Here is a 25094-nt window from a genome sequence, read left to right as displayed (position 1 = left end):
CATTAGAGCACATTTCCCCCACTGGAGCACACGCAAGGTCTTTGCTGGTCGAGCTCCTCCAGGAACTCCAACAACTTGGCTCTTGAATTGCACAGTTGTCCTCCATGGGTCCAAAGTCAAAGTGAATAATGAGAGTGGGCCGATTGCTTTAGCTTGCACAGACAAGATCCTACATTGCTTATAATAACCGCAGGTTGAACTCCATTCTACAGTCTTATTATAGTGGTATTTAATTGGCATAAGCCATTATTCTTGTGGTCCACCGGCGGTCTTGCGTGGCGATGGTTTTTTCATTCAATTAAAACCTAAATAAAACGGATGACGAATCAATGTGTTGGGGATTTTTTTAGCCGATCATCTTGGGCTACACCTCTGTGGTCCAGTGTGCAGCAGAGTCGTGTAGCCACTATTAAAGAATCAAAAGAGTTCAAATATAACCCCTGTGAAAATATCTCCCGCATATTCGCAACCACAGTGTAAAAAATGTCCCGTGGAGTCTCGGATATTTGTAGAAGAACACAAGTCATTCACTGTGAACCGTGAAACTTTTTTTTTTCTTTTTTTTTTTGTAAATAGTGAAACGATGGTGAGGCTCGTTGTGTTGCTTTCGAACAGCTCTATACCTCATGTGAGCTTCATTCGCAGCTTCTACTGTTCTTTCTTAATCCCCATTTTATACCGTGTGTAACAGTGTCCTTGATAACGCCTCATTCTATGATTTCAATATTAAAATTACCAGTAAGTGCAATAGTTTGAGCTATATATATATTTATATATATATACACATTCTAATTTCTAATAATGAATCATTATATTGAAACACTAAGCTTACCTGTGCCATTCTACCACAGTGTGAACTGCACGTCTCTGCGTGCACTCTGCAGTTTGTGATCTGCCTGTTTAAGGAGCTGTAGCTGTGTTAGCTAGCCTCCCAGCAGCCCATGAACATAAACACACACAGCACATATCTCTCTAATTGTCATAAGCCAGCGCGCAGGGATCGGTTACTGCTTTTCTCGGTGCGCCCGTGGTGTTTGGAAATTATTCGTTTGAACCTCCTCGATCTTACCTAAAGCCCAACCACTCCTACACATCCAACTCTTCCAAATTGATATATGACAATATCTACTTTCGATCACGTGTCTGCGGGGCGACTTAGACGGATTGCGCGTCATCTCGCCTTCCCAAATTTCCCCCTTCTGCTGCAGCTCGTATCCAAAACATCTATCTATAGTGCGGAGTACGAGAGAGAGAAAGATGTTTAACTCGGTGAATCTGGGCAACTTCTGCTCCCAGACGCGCAAAGACCGGACATCCGAGTTTGGGGACAGGACGGGCTGCGCGTCCAACATCTACCTCCCCAGCTGCACCTACTACGTCCCCGAGTTTTCCGCCGTCTCCTCGTTTCTTCCACAGGCCCCGTCCCGGCAAATCAGCTACCCTTATTCCACAAATCTGTCTCAAGTGCAGCCGGTACGGGAAGTTTCATACGGCTTGGACCCTGCCAGTAAATGGCACCACAGGAGCAATTATGCATCGTGCTACTCGGGAGAGGATCTGGTGCATAGAGACTGTCTTCCACCATCCACCATGACAGAAATGCTTATGAAGAACGAGAGTGTGTACAGCCACCACCATCACCATCATACCCACCCGGGCTCCAACCACCCCTCCACAGGTTTTTACTCCGGCGTGGGCAAAAACAGCGTCCTTCCGCAAGGTTTCGACCGCTTTTTCGAGACCGCGTACTGCAGCAGCACGGACAATCAGTCAGACAGTTGTTTACAAAAGGGCGAGGGGGGAAAGCTGGAGAGCGAGTCCCAGCAGCAGCAGCAGCAGCAGTCCGTAGCCTCCGTCCCCGGAGCCCCGGAGCAGGAAAAAGAGCAGGAAGATGAGGAGGAACATACAAATTCGGGCTCCTGCACTTCTTCCTCCGCAACAACCAAGGACGGCACCGCCAACAAGAGCAGCCACTCGAGTAGGTATACCGAAGCAGTAAAATGGGGGAAGGTTAAGGGGACTAGCCCGGTGTTTTGTCGGTCAGATTTTATGTGGAGTTTTATAAGCATTCAAAGGATTTTATTATAACCCTACAAAGCTCTTTCTTGCAACGAGAAGAATTTTTACGATGGGAAAGCGCTTTGAAAAAAAAGGGATGTTATACACAGACGCCTGTATGGTGAGAGTCTGTGAAATTTTTAAGAGAGAGCTATTGTGACAAATGTTAACTTTGATCGTGAACTTGCGTTGGGCATTTTTAAGGGATTTTCTCGTCGGGCTGTCGAGAGTAAAAACCAATTGGGCAGAACATTGCTTTTGGCGTCTTGTGAATTTTTTTTCTTTTAGCACCGGGTTTGCCCGCAAAATACATGCTGCACGGAGTATTACACACTTTACGGTTAAACGCGTTCCCCGACCATCTAGATCACCGGATCTCTAGATCAGATCTAGTGAAACAATAGAACAGTCTCCTCCATTTACAAGCAGGCAGTAAACGGAGAGAATGGAGTGTTTTGCATCGCCCACAGTCTATATGAGGAGAATGCATAGGTCTGCAATTTGTGCTATTTCCTTATAGCCTCTGGGAAAAAAAAGAGTCTAAATCCACTTCCTTTTGCATGAGCTCACTACTAATCATTCCCATGCAAACTGGCATTCCTGTTAACCCGAATGACCATGAGTTTGATTTAAATGTGCCTAAATGTTTGATAGTGCAGCTCAAACGTCCCATTGCTGTTTAGCCTCATGTGCCTTGCATTAGCCTCAGCCTGGCTGCGGATACAAGCTAATCCAGGCTGCCCCTTTTCCTCACAGAACACAATAATAATAATAATATTAAAAAAAAAAAAAATCCCTGTCACCTGTTTGATAAGAAATCACAGGACCACAGAGGTCTGCGTAGGCCACTGCAAACACGAGCGATGCATTTCAACTGGCTGCCAAAAGATAGTGTAAATTGTTAGTTCAGCTCCAGAGGAATCTGACTGCACATAATGCGGTGGAATACTTCTGTTGTTGTGTATTTATAACAGATAAACACGTACTTAGAGGCTGTAAGTTGATATTACTTCATCCAAGCGATTCGGATATTTAACCCTCTTTATGGCTACTTTAACTGATCGCCCAGCCACTTTGCCTGCAGAATGTTGACTGAAATCTTCTTATTACTAATGTCACCTAAACGCAATATATCGCATTTGCTCCTTATGCTCATCTCAGCACTAAAGTTTATTTTGTCCCCTTATTTGTATAAATTATTAATAAATATGACGTTGTTGACATTTTTTCGTGAAATTGTTTTATTATTTTTTTTAAAAAACGTATATTTTTCTTCTTCAGCCACTCCTCGCACAAGGAAGAAGAGGTGTCCATATTCCAAGTTTCAGATTCGGGAGCTGGAGCGGGAATTCTTCTTTAACGTTTACATCAACAAAGAGAAAAGGCTTCAGCTTTCACGAATGCTAAACCTCACCGACCGCCAGGTTAAAATCTGGTTTCAGAATAGAAGAATGAAAGAGAAGAAGCTGAGCAGAGATCGCCTCCAGTACTTCTCTGGAAACCCCCTATTGTGAGCATGGAGCAGAGAGTGTCACAGTCGGTGACATCCAGGCCTGCTCCCCGTCTCACTCAGTTCTCACCGTGGGCATCACCATTTTCTAAAGGAGCCCACGTCGCCCAACAGTGCAATGGTAAAGTGGACAGTGGGAATAATGGGCCTGCATGGGATAATGTCGCCATTTTCTTATTGCCCCACACGGGCGGCGGTGAATTTCTAGCCGGTCCCCCAGTAAAGGCCCACATGGTTAGAATAATCATTTATACCTATGCTGTTCTTGAATATGTCTCTATTTATCACGATTCTCCATTGTGTTTATTCTATTGTCCATATAGACATATTTGTTGTTGAAATAGGCTATCAAATGTAACAAACAAGTTCGAATCCTTAATGCGCAGACAACGTTTAGCTCTTGCCCCCTCGTCCCTCTGGTCCGTGTATATAGTATATCATGATCTAATTATTTCTAGACCAGAGATCGGACAAGTTATAGCATATCTCCTGGCTCCATTTTTTTTCGCCACCGAGAACTGTGACGTCCAATCTGTGAAAGTATATCCCCCCCCCCCCCCTCCACCCCCCCACTGTACAGAGTAGCCTATGCAATGTGCATTCGTGACTGTAAATAGGCGTATATGTTGAATTTCCTTCCCCTTCTCCCTGCTGCTATTTTTTAGTACACTGCCCATACAACTTTAACAGCTTTAACGCCAACTCTCGTTAAATTATTTGCTGCAGATATCGGTGCTTTTGGATTCCGGAGAGGAGGAACGGATTGTTGGCCTGTGTATCGTTAATATAATACATATGAAATAAACAGAAACGTATAGGCAAAACTCATCGACTTTGTGCTTTTTGTGCCATCTCTATCACAATGCCCATCACTGATGCTGCTCCTGACAGCTGCGTGAGTCAGAGCAGTTTTTTCCTTATGTGTGTGTATGTATGGGTGTGTGTGTGTGTGTGTGTGTGTCTGACCAAGACGTGTTGGCCTGCTAACACGAGTGCACTTTTAACTCGTGTGCACGCCGATGGCCTCCTCACATGTGGTGCACTTTGGTGGCGCTTGTGAAACTGAGGAATCGCGTCGGTCTGTCACGGTTTTCTGCTGTTTTTAAGGCTGCGGCGAAAAATCCCGATTAAATTATTGGAAGATAGAGTCCAGATCTTAAGAAATGTAGAGAAGGAGAGTGGAATGATAACCTGTTTTAGTGCCCACTAAATGGAATCGCCACTCTTGTAGTCTAGACACTGCCATAAAGACAGAGGCACTAAATGGCTATTTTTTTCTCTTAATTGCACCGTCTGTTGGGGGGGAATGGCGTTCCCTTCCGCAGTAAATAGTAAACAAGCGAGACTGGATGTCCGAAGGGGGGAGAAACCAAACTGGCCAAGGGCTTTTCGACATGAACTCGATGTGTGTAGTCCGTAACGTCAAACCAAAGCCCCAGCCCCCTCTGCACACAACCGCCATGTCCACCGGTCTTCATCTGGATATCCCCGGAAAACCTCAGAAAATCCAGGGCTTTTCTTTTTATAGACGTCTGGGTACGTTTCATTTAAAATTATTCCGATTTTTTCTTTTAAAGATGTGGCCTGTGAAAGACCTCGTGCGATTTGAGTGTGTTGCTGCTCGGATTTACCCCCACACATTTGAAATAATAGTCTGTTTGTCTGAGCTGACCCCAAACAAGCCTGCTCCAATGCATCAGTTATGAATAAATGATTGTTGACTAATTGGGCCACATGTTAGGAGGTCTAACAAGATACAGCTAGGGGAACTAGCATGCTCTTTTTTTTATTTTTTATTTATTTTCTCCCAAAATGTGTGTGTGTGTGCGTGTGTGTGTGTGTGTGTGTGCGTGTGTGTGTTTCGAAATGTGTGTTCCTCGACATATGCGCATGATGATTGCACGTGTGCATTAACTACAATTTACAATTAAATGTAGTCTTTGAACTTCAATAATGTCAAGGCCTTCACCTTTAACCCGCTGCAATAAAGTGGAATCAAGGAGACACTTTAGCCCGGAAATGTGTGCGGCGGCGGAGTGGGCCAATGGGAGCGAGTGGGAACAGAACATGGAATGTGTACAGAGACCAACTTTGACCCCTCGCATTAAACTACAGCAGGTAACTTAGTGCGCCCAGTAAATACACTTTATTGTCCTTGTAAAATGTATACATTTTCACGCACGGGGCGTTTTTTTAAAAAACATTGTTGGTATAAACTTTGTATTTGCATTTGCAGAAGAAGAAGAAAAAAACCAACCATGTTGGTGTGCGGCTGTCGCAGTGTGCTCGTCGTAATGGATGGTTGTGTGTGTGCGTAACCATGTCGGTTTGTGTGGGTGTGTTGTGTGAGTCCAGCCGCTGCAGTGCTGGATGAGGACATACTGTGCATATTATTATGTATGTTAATATGTACTCCTGAGTGTGTGTTTGAGGATAGCTTCGTTTTGCTCCGGGTTGTTATTTAAATGGAGGGGAGAAAAGGTTCCTTCCCTTTTTTCCTTTCTCGCCCGCGCGCTGTCCTCTCGAGGCTCACTTTTTACCTGGCAGGTATTTCCTCCACAGGAACCGAAGGCTCACTTTGCATGTTAGCAGGAAGGCAAAGAAAGGCGCACACTAGCCGAGATCAAGGCTATAGGAGTCTCTCTCTCTCTCTCTCTCTCTCTCTCTCTCTCTCTCTCTCTCTCTCTCTCTCTCGCTCTCGCCACACCCACCAACCTTGGCCCTGGGACGGTGACGTGGGTAATGTGTCGGTTTTGTCCAACACACAACGTCACTAACGGAGAGAGCCGCTGCGGAGGCTTCTGCAAATGTTGTCCATCAACCACACGGGGGCCCAGGAGTCTCCCGGCCTCCGTGCTGTTGTGTTTCCTCTACGGGATCTTGAAAACGTTTCCTGAGATGGATGCCCCGGTGACATCACAGCAAAGGGGGGCTATTATTAGTCGTAGACGCGGGCTGCAGCCTCCTCGCGGTGCGCCGTGCGACAGGACTGCAGTCCAGTGTGGTGACATGCAGCTCCTGCCATGTCCCAGTACCTGGCCTGGCCCGGCCCGGCCCGGCTCGGCAGGGCGGTGGTGGTGGAGGAAAATGGCGGTGCGTTGAATGTCGATGATGAAAGTCGGAGCCAGAAGAGCTCGTCTGGTGCCATTTTAATTTTAAAAGGAAAATTGATTAATTCAGCTCCATAAAAATCAGAGGGATTGTTTTGAAAGAATCTCATTGTTTTCGATCTGATGACGTTAACTTTCAATAGCACTTAATTTGATTTTACTTTTGGAATTTTAATGGGCTATAAACAAATACTATTTGCTTGCTTGGAAGAGTCTGGATATTGAAGTGTGTGCGTGTGTGTATTATACAATGAAAGATCTACGAATCCTCCCATAGGCCCAACTAAAATACGAGTATTTACTATTTATATTAAATACCTTTTTTTTCTTGGCAATAAAATTAACAGCTTAGAGAAAACATGTATTAAAAACCCTATTAAAAATACCAAAGGCATATTCATTTTTTTAAATGCCACAAAATATTTAAGTGCTTTCGGAACTCGTGTTTTGTTTTTTCTGTGCAGATTTTAGGAAAGTAGTTGTAACTGGTAAATTGTTATTGCGTTTTTAATTGTAATGTAAATGTAGGGGTATTCCTTGTATGTTTCCCCCTGTAAATACTAATCAAGAGGTTATAGGCTATTGAATGCTTTTATACTAGAGTGTACTGCTCACATCTCAGCACCTATCCTGTTCTACAGGGCCATAAAACTGCTCCACGCTGTAAAACCAACTCCTGCTTTTGCTGCAACCGAATCACTCAAAACGCTTGAATTTACATTAGCGCGTTCCTACGCTGCTATTTATTTATTGTTGCCACCGAGTTTAGTGTGCCGGTAATTTATAGAAAGTTTGGAGTCCGGCGCGGCGGCTGGTGTGGTCGTCAGTGGCAATAATGTAATAGGCCTACTCCTGTACTTTGATACCTTGACGGCGGCTACCACTCTGGCTTTTAATTAAGAACTTACATGATTCTGGCGCCGTAAATTTGCAGTTGCGCATGGAGTGGACAGCAGCATGAAAGAGGACACAAAGCAGAACCTCCTCGCGTCCAACTGGAAAGATAAGTCAAAGTTGCTGCCAGGAGCAAATTAGTTGTGTCGCCCCAGTGGCTCCTGATTAGTACAATAAGGGGAGCCGTGCCTTCTGTCCCACGGCATTCAACACCCATACCTGTTTGCAATATAATAACAGCCTCCAGGTTTCAAATCAATTGGACGACAATTTAGTGGCGAAAGTGCTGGCTGTAGTTTAGACAAGTGTAAAGACCGTGGTAAAATACAGTCGACTGTGTGTGTGTTTATGGCCTAGAGTAGGTTACACGTCTCTGTGCAGTGTGTGTGTGTGTGTGTGTGTGTGTGTGTGTGTGTGTGTGTGTGTGAGAGAGAGGAAATTATTGAAGGTTTAATGCGCTCAAACATGGCCTCCAGCATGTACGCATGTTTTTTTTTTAAACAAACAAACCTAACATTATGCGAAACAATCCCCCAGTGTAAATGGAGGACTTTGCTTGAAACCCACTGAACGGTGTAAACATGCGCAGAAAGAAAATCACGGAATGTCCTTTTGGAAAACCAGTTTGCGTGCGTGTTTCCAGACCTGGATTAACAGCAAAAACACAACAACAACAAACAAACAAGAAGCAACGGCGTGCGCAATTTGTTACGAAGCCAAAACAAGCTGCACGCTTGCACGCAATTTTTGAAGAGCAGTTTTTGTACGTGTGACTCAGTGTGTAAATGCACGGCAAATAAGCCCATTCAACTCTATTACAGGTTAGTTATTCGCCCACTCTTGGGTCGGTCCCATAAATGTAGTTTTGTTTTTCTCTCGCTTTTGCGTCCTAATAAGGTGCGTCCTGCACAACGTGCAATCATCCTAGTCTCTACTGTCAAATCACGCTGTGACATCACCATGCGCATGTACACATTGTTCTCTTCTGAAATGTAATCACTGTGGAGAGCTCGGGGCTCCTTGATGAAGAAAAAAAAACTGCATTTAATGTGTTTTTACGTGCATGCCTTCTTATTGTGCCGTGCTGAGCTGGAGGTAGCCTGCAGGCTAGGTGTGAATGTGTCATAAAGCGGTTTCTGTGTGTGTCAGCGGGCCGAGTTTGTGAGGTGGGCTACACGGTTATTAATGTGCGGATTAAAGAGAGATGGAATGTGAAAAGAATACCCTTAATAATCATTTATTCCTAGCTGTGTCTGTTGTTGGATGGAAAAACTAGCTTTTTTTTTCCCCAAGAAAGGCTAAAACTTTTAATGTATGAGCGCACGCCAGTTTATACTTTAACAAGAGCTTTATACGGGTTTCATGGGCCCAATGATCTCTATACTCACAGGACGACCTTATCCGTCCGCGTGTCCTCCCAATAATAAAACAACCCACAAACTGAAGAGGCACGTTGTTCCATCCCCAGCTACCATTGGTCGTATTTATTCCAGAGGGTTGTTGTGAATGAAGAGTGACAAGACAAAAACAACTGTTAATAGGTTATTTTAAATATTTATTTGGGTGGAACTCAGTGTCTCATCTTGAAAACATCACAGTACAAATAGTCAGACACATGCTCTTTGATAGGCTGTCGTGCCCTTGCCTTTGGAAATGATGGTGACAGACAGACAGACAGCCGTGCGTGAACATCTCGTGCAAAGGCAAAGTGGACACAAGTACGCCCTAACATCATCATAACAGCATCATCATCTGCCTCGTGAGTTTAGAGATTGGTTGCCAGAGATTTGTCAGTAACACAATGCAAAAAGCCGAAGGGACGTAGTTTAACAGCAGGTCTGCAGCCTTCGAGCCCCCGCGTGTTGCTTTACTGCACCTTCGGTCGGCCTGTTGAGACGATATTCAAATGAGCAGCTAAATTACACGTCTAGAAAATATGGAATTTGTTTCATAAACGTCATGTTTTTTGTTCATGTAAAAATTATTTCAACAAATAATCTCCATGGTGTTTTCCATCATAGCATCATATTTTTGTCGCGTTTGTACAACTGCGGGTTTTGTTTGGACCGGATGTCCTAAAGCTGGGCCAAATAGCACAGAAAACAGGCTTGACACGACACATGACACACCAAACGAAGACAACAGGGCTTTTTCACTGCGCACACAACGGAGCGGCGAAAAGTAGGCCTCATTGTGTTGTTTTTTATTTTAGAAGCTATCTTTATTAACAATCAAACTTCACACAAACATCATCAATTTATCCTGTGTGCAAAAATCATTTTCAACAATTTGTCTCAGTCGTGTTGGTCTGAGATCTCACAATGACCTCAGTGTTTTTTTAGAGGTTTGCAATGGCGTTTAGTAACTATGACGAGTGTAACCAACTAATTAAAAAAAATATTCATAATGGTAGGCTATCTTTTATAAATATTATTAATGGTTCTCACCTGAACGGGACAAATGTTGACAACATCTGAATAGTTTTGAGGAGAGCTGAATTGAGAATAATAGACATTTTGCGCCCACGCTTAATTCCCACAGCAGGTCTTGTGGTACACACCTAGTTTGAGAATGAAAACCTTAACAAAGACGCCAGGTGAGGCTACTCAGACTGATAACATAGAGAAAACACACATGAAGCAACAAGAATCCTCCTGCAAAGAATGCAGGATTGCGTATAACAATAGCTCGTGTATGCAATGAATTATTTATTAGGCTGTAAAATGGTTTGTCAACAGTAAAGAAAAAAAAAGAGAAGAAACATTACGTAATTCGGGATGTGTTTCCCACAAAAATACATATCCTCATATATACCAAGCATCCACGAGCGAACAAATAACAACGTTTACTTTATATTTTATTGCACATTTAAATAATAGAACTAGTTGAACAGCCAACTGCATGGCTTTGTCCGATATAGTTAAAGTTAACTCGCTGAATTGGTCTAATACGATGCAATATGTTTGCTGTTGAACGAATTCTGTTGGAGTAGTAAAACAATTTAACTAAGATAAATACAAATCTGAGGGTGGTAATAAAAAACCTGGCCGACGTACAATTAATGAAAGGAATATTTTACCGTGCAGTTAGATTTCAGGAGATTTCACAATCTAACATTTAAGCAGATCAAATGTAAAAGCGAACATTTTAATATTTAGGCGACTTCACAACGTCAAGGGTTAAAACTTCGTCTGCAACTTAAACGATTTAATTTATTTTTTTTTCAGATAAAAATTCCTAAAGATTGTCTCATTTCTGTCCAGGTTTTCTTTCGGACAACACACCTGCAGCAGCGCTTACCTTGCTAAATCGGAGGCAACCGCAATGCAAACCGATGAAAACAAACCTCCCAAAAAAACGAGCATACACAAATACACACTGTCTTATGTTCAACTCCGCGATGTCTTCCCCTCCTCGCCGCCGCCGGGACGTAAACAGGATCGCCCGTTGACTTGATATTCTATCAAACGTTAAGTTATGAACTTAAACCGAATTAAAACACCCAAAAGCCACGTAGTAGTAGTTGTGTGCCCTCAAAAAAAATCCCGCTGCAGCCGCCGCCCTTTGTTCCCCCTCGCTGTGGGCCCGCTGTCCTCACCATCGTTTGGTCGCTAGGTGGCGCTCTTGCTCCACCGAAAACCCTCCCGATTCCCCAACTTGACCGCGCTGACGTCACGTCAGTCTGGAGCATCAAGGCCACTTCCACGCCGCTATTGGTCTGAAAATCACATGACTTGAATCCCAGCATCCATAATTATGTTCCAGATATTTTTCGCACCCCCCCCTCCTCCAAAAGATGTCAGCATCCTACTGTCCTGACTCTCCTCGAGGAATCCCGACCAGTGCAGCACACCACCAAATCCATCACTGTGTTGCCAAATGCAAACATGTCATGTCCGAACAACATAGCGGCCGGTAACTTCCTGATGGATTCTTTAATGGGAGGACCGTCCTCCCTCAGGAGTGAGGCTTACACCAGCAGCCCCGGGATGTACATCCACACGGCCGCAGAGTACGGATACTCAGTGATGAGAAATATTGGGAAGGTTGGACCGCCTGCACTCTCCAAACGGGACGAGGTTCCGGCGGGCGCTCTGCCGCCCGGCGGCTTCCAGGATGCGCCCTACCTGTCAACACAGCTGGCCACATGGACCCCCGGCTCCAAGCCCGGCAGGGACCAACAACCTGTTGCCCAGTGTTTACAACCCTGCTCCTTTCCAGCGGACAACGTCAAAGAGGAGGCGTTTTGTTGCCTCTACCAGGATGACAGCAATAAGGGGAAGCAGACAACAGAGTCGGCCACATACATCCGCCTCGGGGACAATAGCTGCCGGGCCGAGCAACGCGCCGCCTCCGCCGGCTGTTTCCAGGTGTACAACGGAGAGAGGCCGCAGCGGGACGAGCGCCACTTCTCCCCCGGCTTCTCTCTCTCCCACTTGGCGGCATCTGTTGAATCGGCAGAGTCAGAGTCGACGATAAGTTGCAGCAAAGCGGCCCGGGAGACGGCGAGGGCTGTTTCAGAGGCAGATGAGAGTCAGAGCAGGAGGGAAGAGAAGGCCAAGAGTGACAGCTGTTCAGATCACTCGGACGGGGAATTAAAAGGTAGACAAGTACTTTACCCCCTCCTCCTCTTCCTCCTCCTCTTCCACCTCCTCCTCACCGACACACGTGCACACACACACACGTGCACATTAATTCATACATACATGCACATTTCATTTGAAGAAGAATATTCCACACGTACATTATAGGCTATCGCTACCGGGTGTGTGTGTGTGTGTGTGTGTGTGTGTGTGTGTGTGTGTGTGTGTGTGTGTGTGTGTGTGTGTGTGTGTGTGTGTGTGTGTGTGTGTGTGTGTGTGCGTGTGTGTGTGTGTGTGTGTGTGTGTGTGTGTGTGTGTGTGTGTGTGTGTGTGATCGCAGTCATCCGGGCTGTATGGGCATCTGACAGTCTCTCCTAGCAGGGTTATGGTGCCTGTGGCATTTAACACCTTTCTATTAATGTTAGAATGTGAGATGGGCAGTTATCATTGAAATAAACAGACACACACACACACACATACACACTCTCTTTCTCTCTCTCTCTCTCTCTCTCTCTCTCTCTCTCTCTCTCTCTCTCTCTCTGTCACACTCTCTCTCTCTCTCTCTCTCTCTGTCACACACACACACAGACACACACCCTTCACTTTCTCCGTTCGTTTCTCTCTCTCTTTCTCTTATATTGGTAATTTGTATTGAAAGACGTTTTTAACAGCACCGTTTTACGCCCTTACTTGTAAGTATTACGCCAACGTAAAACTACGGTTTTGCTCCACAGTTGAAACCCCTTTGTCGTAACGCCCTGGCCTGTTAAAAACTGCAGGGAGCATTTCTCACTATTATATTTGTCATTAATAGCTGCATTTAAACTTTTCTGCTTCGATTCAGCGATATAATCCGGGATAATTCCGTCCAGTTTTACAACCAAATTATTTAAAGTGAAAGTCCACGTCTAAATTTCTATTTTCTCCTTCATGCTAAGTGGCAGCTTGATAATCATCCCAAAAAAATAAATAATAAAATTGCATTTTCTATTTCCTGTCTGACCGAACAACGAATATTTCTGATTAGTAAATTAACGGCGTAAACAGAATATTTTTAAACGGTAACGATCGGTTGATAATATTTCAAATACACACGTATAATGATAATTGTTATTGTTATTATTGTGCCCAACACATTCATGTTCGCTACAGCCGTTTGTCTTTGGCTCATGTTTAAAATTAGCTCGTGTTATTTATGGATTTTTACAAGACGACCAACAATTGTAATATTTATTTAAATTTTATTATAATTTAATTAGAGGATGTAGCCATGCAATAAGGCCCTCTTCCGTGTGTGTGTGTGTGTGTGTGTGTGTGTGTGTGTGTGTGTGTGTGTGTGTGTGTGTGTGTGTGTGTGTGTGTGTGTGTGTCTTCTTAATCCCATATTACTGAATTAAATGTTTTGCTAATGATTAAATGTGCCCACACGCCGAGCTCCCACATTAGGGTAATTATTACTGTAACCTGCATTTTGTGTGTGTGTGTGTGTGTGTGTGTGTGTGTGTGTGTGTGTGTGTGTGTGTGTGTGTGTGTGTGTGTGTGTGTGTGTTGGTGTGTGTTGGTGCGCGCGCGCGTGTGACGGAGGCGTTATTCCCTGGAGTCTGCAAGCTAATCAAGAAATTAGCTGAAGGTACAGCAGTGGGATTTTCCCTGCTATCACCGCTATGCCTCGTTGCTTTGTCTCTTTTCTTTGTCTTTTTTTTAAATCCGGTATGCTACAGAGATTTCCTTTTGTTTTGGGATGATCCCCCAAAATATTTCATTTGGCTCCAGCGTGCAGAGGTAATAACATTTTATGGGAGTCTGAGGTCCAACACAGACAAAAGAAGTGCTTACACCCCCGAATTTTCATTTGATCTAATTATAGCTGTACATCACACAAAAGAAATGTGCCAGCTACGAGTTGTGACAATAAAAGGTGGGATGTCCGGCGTTGTTCATTTGTTGACGCGCGTCGCGGAGAGTCCACACCCAGGTAACTGTCTTCTCCTAAACCACTCATTTTGATCGAGAATATCGCAATGTGCATGTGAGATATGGGCGTGTGCAGAGGCATCGCGTGCATTGATGGAGGCTTCCACCGCTGCACGTGATCTCTGCACAAAAATATGACTGTCCACATTTGGCCACTGTTTGCTCATTGTTGTCTTTGTCTCGCTCCGGTAGATGATTTATCCGCGGAAAAGACAACGGGAAGCTGGTTAAAAGCCAAGAGTGGAAGGAAGAAGCGCTGCCCCTACACAAAGCACCAGACGCTGGAGCTGGAGAAGGAGTTCTTGTTCAACATGTATCTGTCTCGGGAGCGCCGCCTGGAGATCGCTCGGAGTATCAACCTGACCGACAGACAGGTCAAGATCTGGTTCCAGAACAGACGCATGAAGCTCAAGAAGCTCAACAGGGAGAACCGGGAAAGGGAGCACGGTGCAGTTTATAACTATTCCTGAGGAGATTCCTACCTACACCCACACACACACACACATACACACGCACACACGCACACACACAGATTCACACGCACGCACATGCACGCACACGACAGATGAAGCCAGACGTATGTCATCTCCTAATGCATTCAATAATCATTTATCAAAGTTGCCTTTGTGCACAACGATCACACACACACACACGCACACACACACACACGCACGTGCCTTCCTATCACGCTGCAACCTGCAGACTAGACTTGAGTTCCAGGTGAACACTTCCAGCAGCGTTGGAACAGAGAGATGCTGTTGCCTCGAACTGATAGCACGAAGCAAACGAAAGGAGGAGGCAAATCGCTGTTTATATCTGAAAACAAATATCCTGGCATTTAAGCAGTTTTACTTTGCTGAAACATAATGCATGTTTTACCACTTTGTGCAGCTTCTTCGTTGGTGTCTGCTGCTGGGGCATATCCGTGCGGTGTAATGTGCACCAGGCGACATTAAGCTATGTCATGGCAAACGATCCCAAACAATAAAAGGAGGGGGAAATTGAAAAGGTATTACCCAACTTTGTCCTTCCCCTGGCATAGTGGTGCAAATGAGAGGGAGGGCGAGACACTGCGGATGAGAGAAGTAGATCATGGCAGTTTTAATAGAAGTGAGAGACCATAACGTTGATTTAAATATTATCCAGGTGACCACAGTAAGTCAAGGTCATAAAATTCTAATGTCAGGTTCGCCCTGGAAAGCGTTGGGGGTGGATTTTATGATCTGCAAATATAATGTGCTGCAGCAGTAAAGATGCGTTTAAAGGTGTGTGTGGAGGAGGGCTAATTCATAGCAGAGACTGCAATGTGCAGGATCCAGCCGAGACGCTGGGCTGCGAGGAGGCAGCCGCCTCCACGCGGATAATGGAGCTTCACGGGCAGCGGGGAGATAAGAAAAAGATGGTGGATAAAAAAAAAAAGAGAAGACGCGGCGACCGCGGGCGGATGCAGGAACAATAATAACAACATGGCATCACGGCAAACACGTGGATAACCAAAACGCACCGGGAGAAGGCGTCCGCGGCAGGCAACGGGAAGGTAGGACTCCCATTTTTTTTACGTGATCTTTTTTGATTTCCTGTTTCGGAGAGTGTGCAACATCTGTCAGGGGGAGCTCGCCTTGACAGCTCTCGTGGCACACATGGTGCACGCCTGCACACATCGATACTTTCTGAGTTGTTGATCAATCAGCGCGCTGCTGGTTTCTGCTTTCTTTGCCTCTGCATTTAAAACGCTTGTTGCTGATTATTTCTGCGCTGTGTTTGCTGAATTATCTTCTTTTTTTTTTTACTTGTGGAACAGCTGAATACATTGTTGGGTTGTGCTGCTACAACGCTATTTTTGGGGACTTGGAACAATAGGAGATATAGGAGTGGCACGTTTTGTTTTTAAAGGAGCGAACAAGTGAAGCAATAGCGAGCACATATAAGTTGTCTAGTGATGAGATATTCTATTGATCGCAGCTTTAGCAGCACACGTTGTTCTATTGTGTTGGTACTCGCCTTTTCTCTTTGTGCTGAATAGTGTAAATCCTCTCTTGGCTTTTTGCATTGCATTGTCCTTTCCATGGATTTTAACCCCTTTTGCGCGAAGCTGAAGCGTGGTTTAGGTAGTTTCATGTTGTTGGGGTTGGCTTCCTGGCTCGGCAACAAGAAACTGCCTTGATTACGTCAGTTCGTCTTCATCAAGGGCACAATTTCCGCTGAATTACCCCCTATAGTCACCCTGGTCCCCCCGCAAATGGCATTGTAAATGAACTGAGCTGCAATACCTTGGATTGAGACGTTTTCTTTCTTTGCTGTTATTTTGTGGTGGGCTGTAAACCCTTGTGAGGCTCTCAGGAGGAGAATGGGTTGTAAACAACGTGGGGTAAAGTTTTAGACCGCGTTATATTGCATCTGTCATCAGTGACTGTCTGCTTGGGTTTAGGGGTTTCAGCTGCTTCGTGATGATCCAGATGTCACATATTTGACTCATTAATGTTTGTGACAATGAATCTATAACAGGAAGCGGATGTGTTTTGACGTTTCCATCATCTGAGTCTTGTTCTTGTACACCACTGCTTGAAATGTGTTATTCGAGAATGCCGTGCCATCCCAATTTCCTATTTGCTGCAAAGTTTTAAACTTAAAGGGGGGCTATTATTCATATATATATATATATATATATATATATATATATATATATATATATATATATATATATATATATATATATAGATTATATAAAAATTCTTAATTTTAAAAAGGTTGTTTTCCACAAACTTAAACACACCACACATCCGAACATTCATGACATGCTATTAGAAGTCACATTTTGTTCATTGAGGCCTGTTTATTGATTTCATTTTCTTTCGGTGAAATTCCTGCAAACAGTATTTGTGTTTTTTAAATAACTCAGCGTGTTCGTGTCATGCTTTGACTGTTCTCAATCTTGTTTTGTTGCATATCTTGGAGAACGTTTCACAGCGATGAACTATTCAACTGATTGCTGGTTGTTATAACAATAATGTGTTTCCATCTGTAGTGAGCAAATAACCATCACAAGGATAGGCCTAACTTTATTAAAGTCTCGCATAATCGACTAATCCATTTGATCGCTAACATTATTGATATTTACTGGAGGTGAAATTAATATAATCCAAGAAGGAAAATAACAATATTCTAAAGTGATATCGAAAAGACGCACAATAACTTGTTTATTGATCAGTCAGCATCTTGGCTCTAAGGCGGTCCGGTGTGGATGCTGGTCACTATTTCCCCTTGTTTTCTCTACACACCCCCCCCCCCCCCCCCCCCTCCCTTTGGCGGTAGTGCAACTGGAAGAGACAGTCTGGAATCCAAAGTCACTTTCATTCAGCCCAGTGAATGAGTGTCTCCCGTGGAATGCATCACTGACAAAGACTTTACAGCGCTGGAAACAGCCTCGAGAGCTGCACACATTCGCCCTAAAACCATATACACATAAAGCAATTTATTTCACTTTGTAGTGGCGCACAGGAACTGAAGGCTTTAGTCAGCCACTTCCTTGGGACAGCTCGAGATGCGTTACCACTGGCATGATCAGACATGAACCAAATATGCTAACGGCTTTCCCGTCTCTTTTTCCCCTTTCCTCTTTTCTGACATACATTAATTTATTCTTGTGAGATATATGGGGAAATGAACTCCTCGAGCTATATTTATAAAGTGTTGGACAAGATAATTTTCACTTGATTTGTTCAGTCGTTTTTGATGTTTTTTGCACGTTCACGTTTTAAAATGACAATCATTTGGAATAATTTATACACACATATATATATATATATATATATATATATATATATATATATATAATCCACATTGCGTGCTTTGATACAGGGATTCATCTAAACTGTAAAAATATCACCTTTAAATGAAAGGGATCGTCGTCACTATGAAATGACTTCGCCTTCTAACCAAGTGAAACTGTTTTGTAGGAAATACCAAACGTACAAAAATGTCTATCACCGCGGGAGGCCTCACCACGAGACTATAGTATTGATCAGCGATATGGGTGCTGAAAACGGAGGGATCTCATCAGTTGTGTTGGTTTAAAATGCTTTCATGACATTCTTGAAGAAGAATTTAAAATAAAAATAAAAAATCGTAATGTGCCATATAAAGAGATGCATGTTATTCTGGGTAATACGGATTGTTTTGTGGCTTTTCTGATCACACAGTGGCGTTTGGTTGCGCGGAAGCTTCCGACCAGCACATGGGTCATTTTAAATATGATAATTGTTTCAAGTGAATCCACGTATTTGATCAAACTGTCCATGCGCGTGTTTTGACTCAATAACAACTGCCTGATTGATCTGGAGCTTCGTGGGAGAATGCACTCTTCTTTAATGCTGTCACTCCTGGATGAAGTTACATTTAATATCCTTATTATTGACATAACTTGATGTGCCTTCGCCCTGCCATCACACAGGGCCGCCAAAGTGAGCGTGCGAGCTAGATCAAAGAAAGTGTGTTGCAACGCTTCTTATTCATCCGCCCAGAAATTACACAAACCCGTTGCGATGAAGGAAGTGAAAACCCTGACGAAGATTGATCATCTCTAATTAACGTACACGGGAGTTTATTTGATCTTCATAGTCGGCCGTTATCTGTGTTACCATCTGTTTTATGATAATATTAATACAAACAAAGTAATCTGCAGCCATGATCGACAGACCATCTGTATATTTGATCTTGTTGATTAACCTGCGGGCAGGTCCGTGTTCTTAATTGAATCTGCCTTATTCAATAGGCGGGTTATATTTATTTGTGTTATTTTAAAATGATCGGTACAAAGGTCTTTCTCCAAAATGATATTCCATATTAATATGAAGCATCGCTGCACTGCGGCGAACGCACCCAGACTGCGTCTTTGTCCGTAAGCCTCCACTTGAAGTATAACGGCTTAAAGGTTTACATGAATAGCTTCTATGTGTTGGTTGTTCCGTCCTGTAGGCCCGTCCTCTGCGTCACGCTGCAGGGTTTTTGTTGAGTTTTTACGAAGAAAACCGAGTCGTGCAACTGAATATTGTCATAGACAGGGAGGCGGAATCACAGCATTACCTTTATTATCATTATTTATTGATGAAGCCGTTATAAACGTATGAATTACGTGAAGATGAAAACACAAAGAATGCAACATATCACATAGGAGGATATGGGTGTGGTGTGTTGTTCTTTGTGAAGCCTTCTCACGCACGTTTGTGGGTTTCAACCAACCGATGAGAATAAAACTGAGTTCTCTCGCCTGCAGACGAATATGGCGCCCATCATAAAGCAGCTTCCTCTCATTTGTCTCCTTCAACGTTGCTTTACGTGTCAATGTCTACTCTTTATTTTCATTTTATTTTACATTTCATTTTGCCAAACTGTGGCGGAGTGTTCAAAACAAAATTGACAATTGGCTAGTTTTTGTTTTGCCGACCATAGCAAGCTGTGTTGCTGTAAAAACGTGAAGGACGAAGTGAAAACGTGAAATACGAAAAGGTTTGGCGATGCAACAATGAGCTCTTCCTTCGGCAGTGTGATCTGTGTTCACGAAGAACAGTTAGACAGAAATAAGACACAACGAAGGATTATTGTACGATGAAATCTTTTTATTATAGCACAAGAAACATGGTTTAAACGACTGCAGTATGCATTGTAAACAAACAAAAAAACAAACTAAATCAACATTTGTCATTAATGGGCACACACACTTATAGCGCGCGCACACACACACACACACAAAGATATTCATTGGATCACGGTGGTCACAGATACGAGCTATATCATGTATTTATTTGACCATATGTTATCGTAATCAATGGCCGCGCAGCACTTTTCCCCCATTCGGTTTTAATGGCAGCACAAGATGAACGCACTCGGACCTTCAACCTGCACAAATCCTTAGAATTGATCTATTTTTAGATGTGCTAAATTGACCAAACGGCTGCGTTTTCCGCGCACATGTGGGGAAATGTTTGCCTCGGCGCAGACTTGCACATTCATCGGCGCTCACCGGGACGCCGTTTGGCGTTATCCGGGTTAAGGTCTCGCGTCTGGCCTTTTAAATTTCATGGTTGAATCTGAACTCAGCTGCCGTGGCACACACCGCACCTCCTAACGCGCAGGCTGAGTACATTTAATTTTGCGCCACGGAGTCAAAATATTGCTTATTACCTCGGTTAATTTCCAAGTGTAAGAAAGAATCTGATATAAAGTGCAATTTGGCCCAGACTAATTAGTGACGTCATGTCATCCTTGCACCTTGGCGCTGGGAATGGAAGATTTGTTTAAAAAAAATCCTCACACACTTAAAGTTTTTGTATTATTTAGATTTCCCTAAACGTAAACACCTAAATAGATATGTACTATAACGTTTAGACCGCACGCAGAGTCATCACTCATAGTTTGGGATTTACTTTTAAATGTGGTCTCTGGTTAAGCTGTCATTTCGTATAATGGGACTCAGTTTGATTTCATTCCAGCAGAGTTGAGTGTGGTTTGTTTTGCCGCAAAGATTAAAGTGTCACTCTTGCAGGTTTGCACATCCTCGTATTTCGCTCCACCCTGTTAAAGTTCGCTGTAGTTCAATTCGATTAGCTTTCACACACATCAAAACGCCAATTACGCACATCATCGTACATGTCGCACGTTTAATAAATAGCCTGCAGCACAACAAAAACGATAAAAAAATTAAAAAAATCACATACGGAAGCAGTCCTCAAACAGCAGCATCACCGTTTCTCCGAAATGTACACATACATTTCTGCACCAAAGTCACCGCAGCGCATAACGTGTCCAATACATCAGCCGTGTTGTCATCGACCCCATCCGGCCCGCACGCGCGCATAAACTTTAAGTATTTATGTCACAGTTAGTCTAATTTGTGTTCCACTGTGACTCCGAGAACATGCTCCATCGTGTGTATTAGTACTGTATGGCGTGCCGCGTCGCTGCAGCCCTGCAGAGGAGTCCAGACTTGTTTTACAGCCTACTAAGTGACAACTACATCTCAGGGCGAACAGAACCCGTCTGCTATTAGATGCAACAGTAACATTATCCCCGTTATGAAAGCTTTCATCTATTTAGCCCTTTAATTAACCCCCTTTTTTAGCCCCCTCTGAAGTCTTATTTCCTGTCTCTGGCCTCTCTTGTTTGATATGAATTGTTCCACGTGCGTAAAGTGCTGGTGTTTTTTTTATTTTTTATTATGTTGAGCGAGGAACTCGGATGCGGACTTATTAACGACAAGTTTATGAACAATCAAATGGTCCTCGTTAAAATTTATTGATGGGCATAAAAACATGGACGGCCACTAGCCGAATATAACCCCGCTGTAGTGGGCTCCTTGTCAAGAATCTGGATCCCCTCCTCTTCTATCTACTCGGATCCCATTTAGGAAACGGTTGCTCTGTTGCGCCCTCGTTAAAACGCTGCAAAATTAATTGTAGGTCTATCCTGCACCCCGTATTTCGAATCCCTCTCTCGGCTGTCTGGTCTATATGTGGCCGCTGTGAAGGCTTCTCTCTCCGTTAACAGATAAACAGCATTCCACAGGAACTTATAAAACCCCTCCGCTTTATCCACACTGCTGCTGCTTTGAGAAAGATGAAAAAGGCGCCAGCGATTCAATACACAGTTAAATGTTGTAATGCAACCCATTGCAATAACATGGGGGCTACGGATTTCGCCAGACAGAGATTGATTACACCATCAAATAGTGCCTCGCTCGGTTTTAGACCAATGCGCGCATGGGCTGTGCTGCGACTGCAGAGAGATCCGCTACGACAAAGGCGCGTTTTCTTTCTAAAGAAACATGCTCGTTGAAGTTACCTCTAACGCGTTCCCCGAGAAAGAGCAAAAGAGCATATTCTATAATCCGATTTATGTGCACTGGGATCCGAGGATAAGCGGCGCATTGATCCACTGTACAATTTTTGTGGGGGTAAATATAATCACGTGTCGGCGCGGCAGCCAATAGCAGGCGGGCAAGCGTTGAGAAATAATTACCTGCCTTGATTGTTCTATGGCTAGATAAAAAAGTACACATACACTCCATATAATAATCGGATGCATGTAAAAGAGTCAGGGAGGCTTCGACATGTCGACCACGGGTCCCATAAGTAATTATTATGTGGACTCCTTGATCAACCATGAAAACGAGGATGTCCTTGCGGCGGCTCGGTTTTCGGCTCCCGGTTCGCACCCAGCCGGCCCTCGTCCGACGTCCCTAGTACCGGAGTGCGCCGACTATCCTTCCTGCAGCTTCGCACCCAAGCCACCCGTCTTCTCCACCTCCTGGACCCCCGTGCACTCCCAGTCATCAGTGGTTTACCATCCATACAGTCACCAACCTCACTTAGCCACAGACTCGAGGTATATGCGCTCATGGCTGGAGCCGATATCAGGCGCCGTGCCTTTCCATGGCTATCCGGGAAACAGCAGGCATTATGGGCTGAAGCCCGACGCCTTTCAGGAGCACAGAGCCGCCGAGTGCCTCGGTTCCAGCGGACGTACCTACACGGATTATCTGTACTGCTCGTCCACTGACATGCGGGACAAGACGCAGCAGAGTCTCCCCTCTCCCGAGCCGGAGCTCCTGGCTACGGGGAAACATAAAGACGAGAAGCCGGAGCTAGATCCGAGTAAGTTCAAACTCCTACCGTCTTTTTTTTTCATAACCGGGTGGGAATTTGTTTTTTTGGGATTGTGTGAAGCTAACTTGTACGGAGAGGCATTTTAACGCCTTGCATGAAGTGAAATAATAAGGCGTTTTCATCCTTCCTTCCCAGCTCAGCCCAGAATGGTCTCTGCTAGGGGGGGAAGCTCGAGGAACTAGCCTATAAAAGACAAACGCTACTAGGCTAATATTGGGGCTATAAAACCAGACGGGTTGTAAACATGGACTCAACCCTACAGGAGGACGTTGAATTTGGAAGGCTGTTGCATGATGTTAAAAACATGCAAGGTGCTCTTCTTTTAAAGAAAAACTTAAACCGACAGACGAAATAATCCCATTCATAAGTAAATGCTTTATGGTGCATTTTTACGACCATATTTTGACCCCGTGCCATTACATACGGCACACGCAGCCACAGAAGTCCGACTTTAGTCCTGCTTTTTACCGGAGGTGGTGTTCGGAGGGGAAAGGGGACACATTTAGGCTGCGTTTGATCCCATATTACCCCCTCCACACCATAATGAGACGAGGGTACGTGTGGAGCTGCTTATGAAAAGTTGCTCTCCTCTCTGGGTCCAAAACAAAAAATTCACACGACTCTTCCAGCCAACTTGAGGAATGCAGGGACATACTGGAGGACTTTCACCACGGACCTGTAAAGGCTTGAACCACGGGCCATTTTATGGGCCAATAAAGTGAATAAGCGCATTGAGTATTTTACGACGGTGTTACTGAAAAGTCAAGGGGACAAGGAAGCAAATCAGTGTTAGGGTCGGGTAGTCTGAGGCTGAGAATCTTTCCCCCAAAATGTTTACTGAACAGCAAAGTGATGCATGCTTTGACATAGTTTTAAAATGTAGCACCTTGTGATGAGCACTCAGAATTGCTGTACATCCAGAGGCACATTTTTTAAATGCTAAACACTCACGTGGTAGTGATTTGTCATTATTGCCATTAGTTTTGTTAGTTGTTTTATTATTATTGTTTTTGTTATTATTATTACTATTATTATTATTATCATTGTGGTTTTTACTTGCAGATAACCCTGTGGCAAATTGGATCCACGCTCGCTCCACGAGGAAGAAGCGATGCCCTTACACAAAGTACCAGACTCTGGAATTGGAAAAGGAGTTTTTGTTCAATATGTACCTCACTAGAGACCGCCGGTTCGAGGTCGCGAGGGTCCTGAATCTGACCGAGAGGCAGGTCAAAATCTGGTTTCAGAACCGGCGAATGAAGATGAAGAAAATGAACAAAGAGAAGACCGACAGGAAAGAACAATAATGTGGACTACAGTCACAAAACAAACCATAATAACCACTAGGACAGCACAGATGTACCAAAACACACGATCACCCCTCCTTCCCCTCTCCCTCTTCATATTTATCACTTTGTTGGATTTTTGTATTAACCTTAACTTCGAGACTGTTTGATGCTGATTATGTTATTTCCAGTGCACAAATCTGTGTCCACCATATAAGAAAAGAACAAAAAAAACAACTTGTAGGACATAATTACATTCTGCTTTTACTTTGAAATACCTTTTGTTTTGTTTTAGTTTTTTGTAAGAGAATATAGAAGTGCAGTTTGGACGCGTTAAGACTGTCTGGAGAAAGAGAATACTTGAATTCTTTTGAATTTCACAAACTCCCATAATTTATGATGTGAATGTTTGTTTCCACGTTGTTGTGCAGGTGTTGTATTTTGTACAGAAACAGAACATCTGCGATCCGACTTGTCTGTCTTGTATTTTTTTTTTTTTGTGATAGTTGTTGCTGTATTTGTGCATCTCCCTTTTTTTCGATTGTAGCCTCTGAGTTTAACAATAGAGTGTAGATCTAGACTTCTGCAAATATAAACATAATCCCTAAGTGCTTGTACGCTGTATTCATTGTGCCTCGACGTGGGATACCGTGTTCACATCCAAGCGCACGACGTGACGTGGAGAGAGGGCCCAACAAACAGGATGCCATTTATTACCACCGTATTTAACCGATTCAAACGCAGCAATGGGAATGGAGTTGCCGAATCACCATTGGTTACGTGCTGCTAATTAATTAGGGGCTCAATATTTCTTCATTAAAGCCGTTTCGCCTGACGAGCGTTCCTCCGAGAACAAGGCTGAGGCCAATATGAGCGCTGATAATGTCGAGGGCGAAAACTTGTCAGCGCACTCCAGACTTACAACACAACACCCTTTAAATTTAGCAAAGCGCTGCTCCATCACCGGAGTCTAGCTTTCTGCAATCCTCAACCAAGTTTATAGTTATGCTTATATTTAG

At 43.9% G+C, this 25094-nt stretch overlaps 4 protein-coding genes across 4 annotated transcripts in view; all 4 read left to right on the top strand.

Annotated features, from left to right (window-relative positions):
- The first annotated feature begins 1127 nt into the window (after positions 1–1127).
- On the top strand, positions 1128–4089 carry hoxc11a (homeobox C11a). Its single transcript, XM_084015556.1, has 2 exons — positions 1128–1978; positions 3340–4089. Exons 1-2 carry the CDS (start codon positions 1258–1260, stop codon positions 3570–3572), a joined length of 954 nt encoding a protein of 317 aa, XP_083871682.1. The 5' UTR covers positions 1128–1257; the 3' UTR covers positions 3573–4089.
- Positions 4090–10556: 6467 nt separating this feature from the next.
- On the top strand, positions 10557–14615 carry hoxc10a (homeobox C10a). The gene is given in 3 exon segments (XM_084015050.1): positions 10557–11388; positions 11391–12174; positions 14322–14615. Coding segments are annotated over 3 exon segments (1122 nt in total). The 5' UTR covers positions 10557–11328; the 3' UTR covers positions 14600–14615.
- Positions 14616–15651: 1036 nt separating this feature from the next.
- The window catches only part of LOC311017401 (homeobox protein Hox-C4a), a 54209-nt gene continuing 44766 nt past the window's right edge, over positions 15652–25094 (top strand). The window contains exon 1 of the mRNA XM_084015710.1: positions 15652–15666. The gene's annotated coding sequence lies outside the window, so the exon portion shown is untranslated. The remainder of the gene's footprint in view (positions 15667–25094) is intronic.
- hoxc9a (homeobox C9a) lies at positions 22011–24639 on the top strand. The gene is made up of 2 exons (XM_084016387.1): positions 22011–22777; positions 23852–24639. Exons 1-2 carry the CDS (start codon positions 22234–22236, stop codon positions 24094–24096), a joined length of 789 nt encoding a protein of 262 aa, XP_083872513.1. The 5' UTR covers positions 22011–22233; the 3' UTR covers positions 24097–24639.

This window comes from Eutrigla gurnardus (assembly GCF_963514095.1).
Source record: "Eutrigla gurnardus genome assembly, chromosome: 8".
Taxonomy (NCBI): domain Eukaryota; kingdom Metazoa; phylum Chordata; class Actinopteri; order Perciformes; family Triglidae; genus Eutrigla; species Eutrigla gurnardus.
This window is presented reverse-complemented; position numbering and strand designations above follow the sequence as displayed.

Excerpts from the sequence above, each read along its gene's own strand:
- hoxc11a (XM_084015556.1), top strand. The coding sequence starts at position 1,258 with ATGTTTAACTCGGTGAATCTGGGCAACTTCTGCTCCCAGACGCGCAAA. Across the intron at positions 1,979-3,339 it reads CAACAAGAGCAGCCACTCGA|CCACTCCTCGCACAAGGAAG; the intron begins GTAGGTATACCG and ends TTTCTTCTTCAG.
- hoxc9a (XM_084016387.1), top strand. The coding sequence starts at position 22,234 with ATGTCGACCACGGGTCCCATAAGTAATTATTATGTGGACTCCTTGATC. Across the intron at positions 22,778-23,851 it reads GAAGCCGGAGCTAGATCCGA|ATAACCCTGTGGCAAATTGG; the intron begins GTAAGTTCAAAC and ends TTTTACTTGCAG.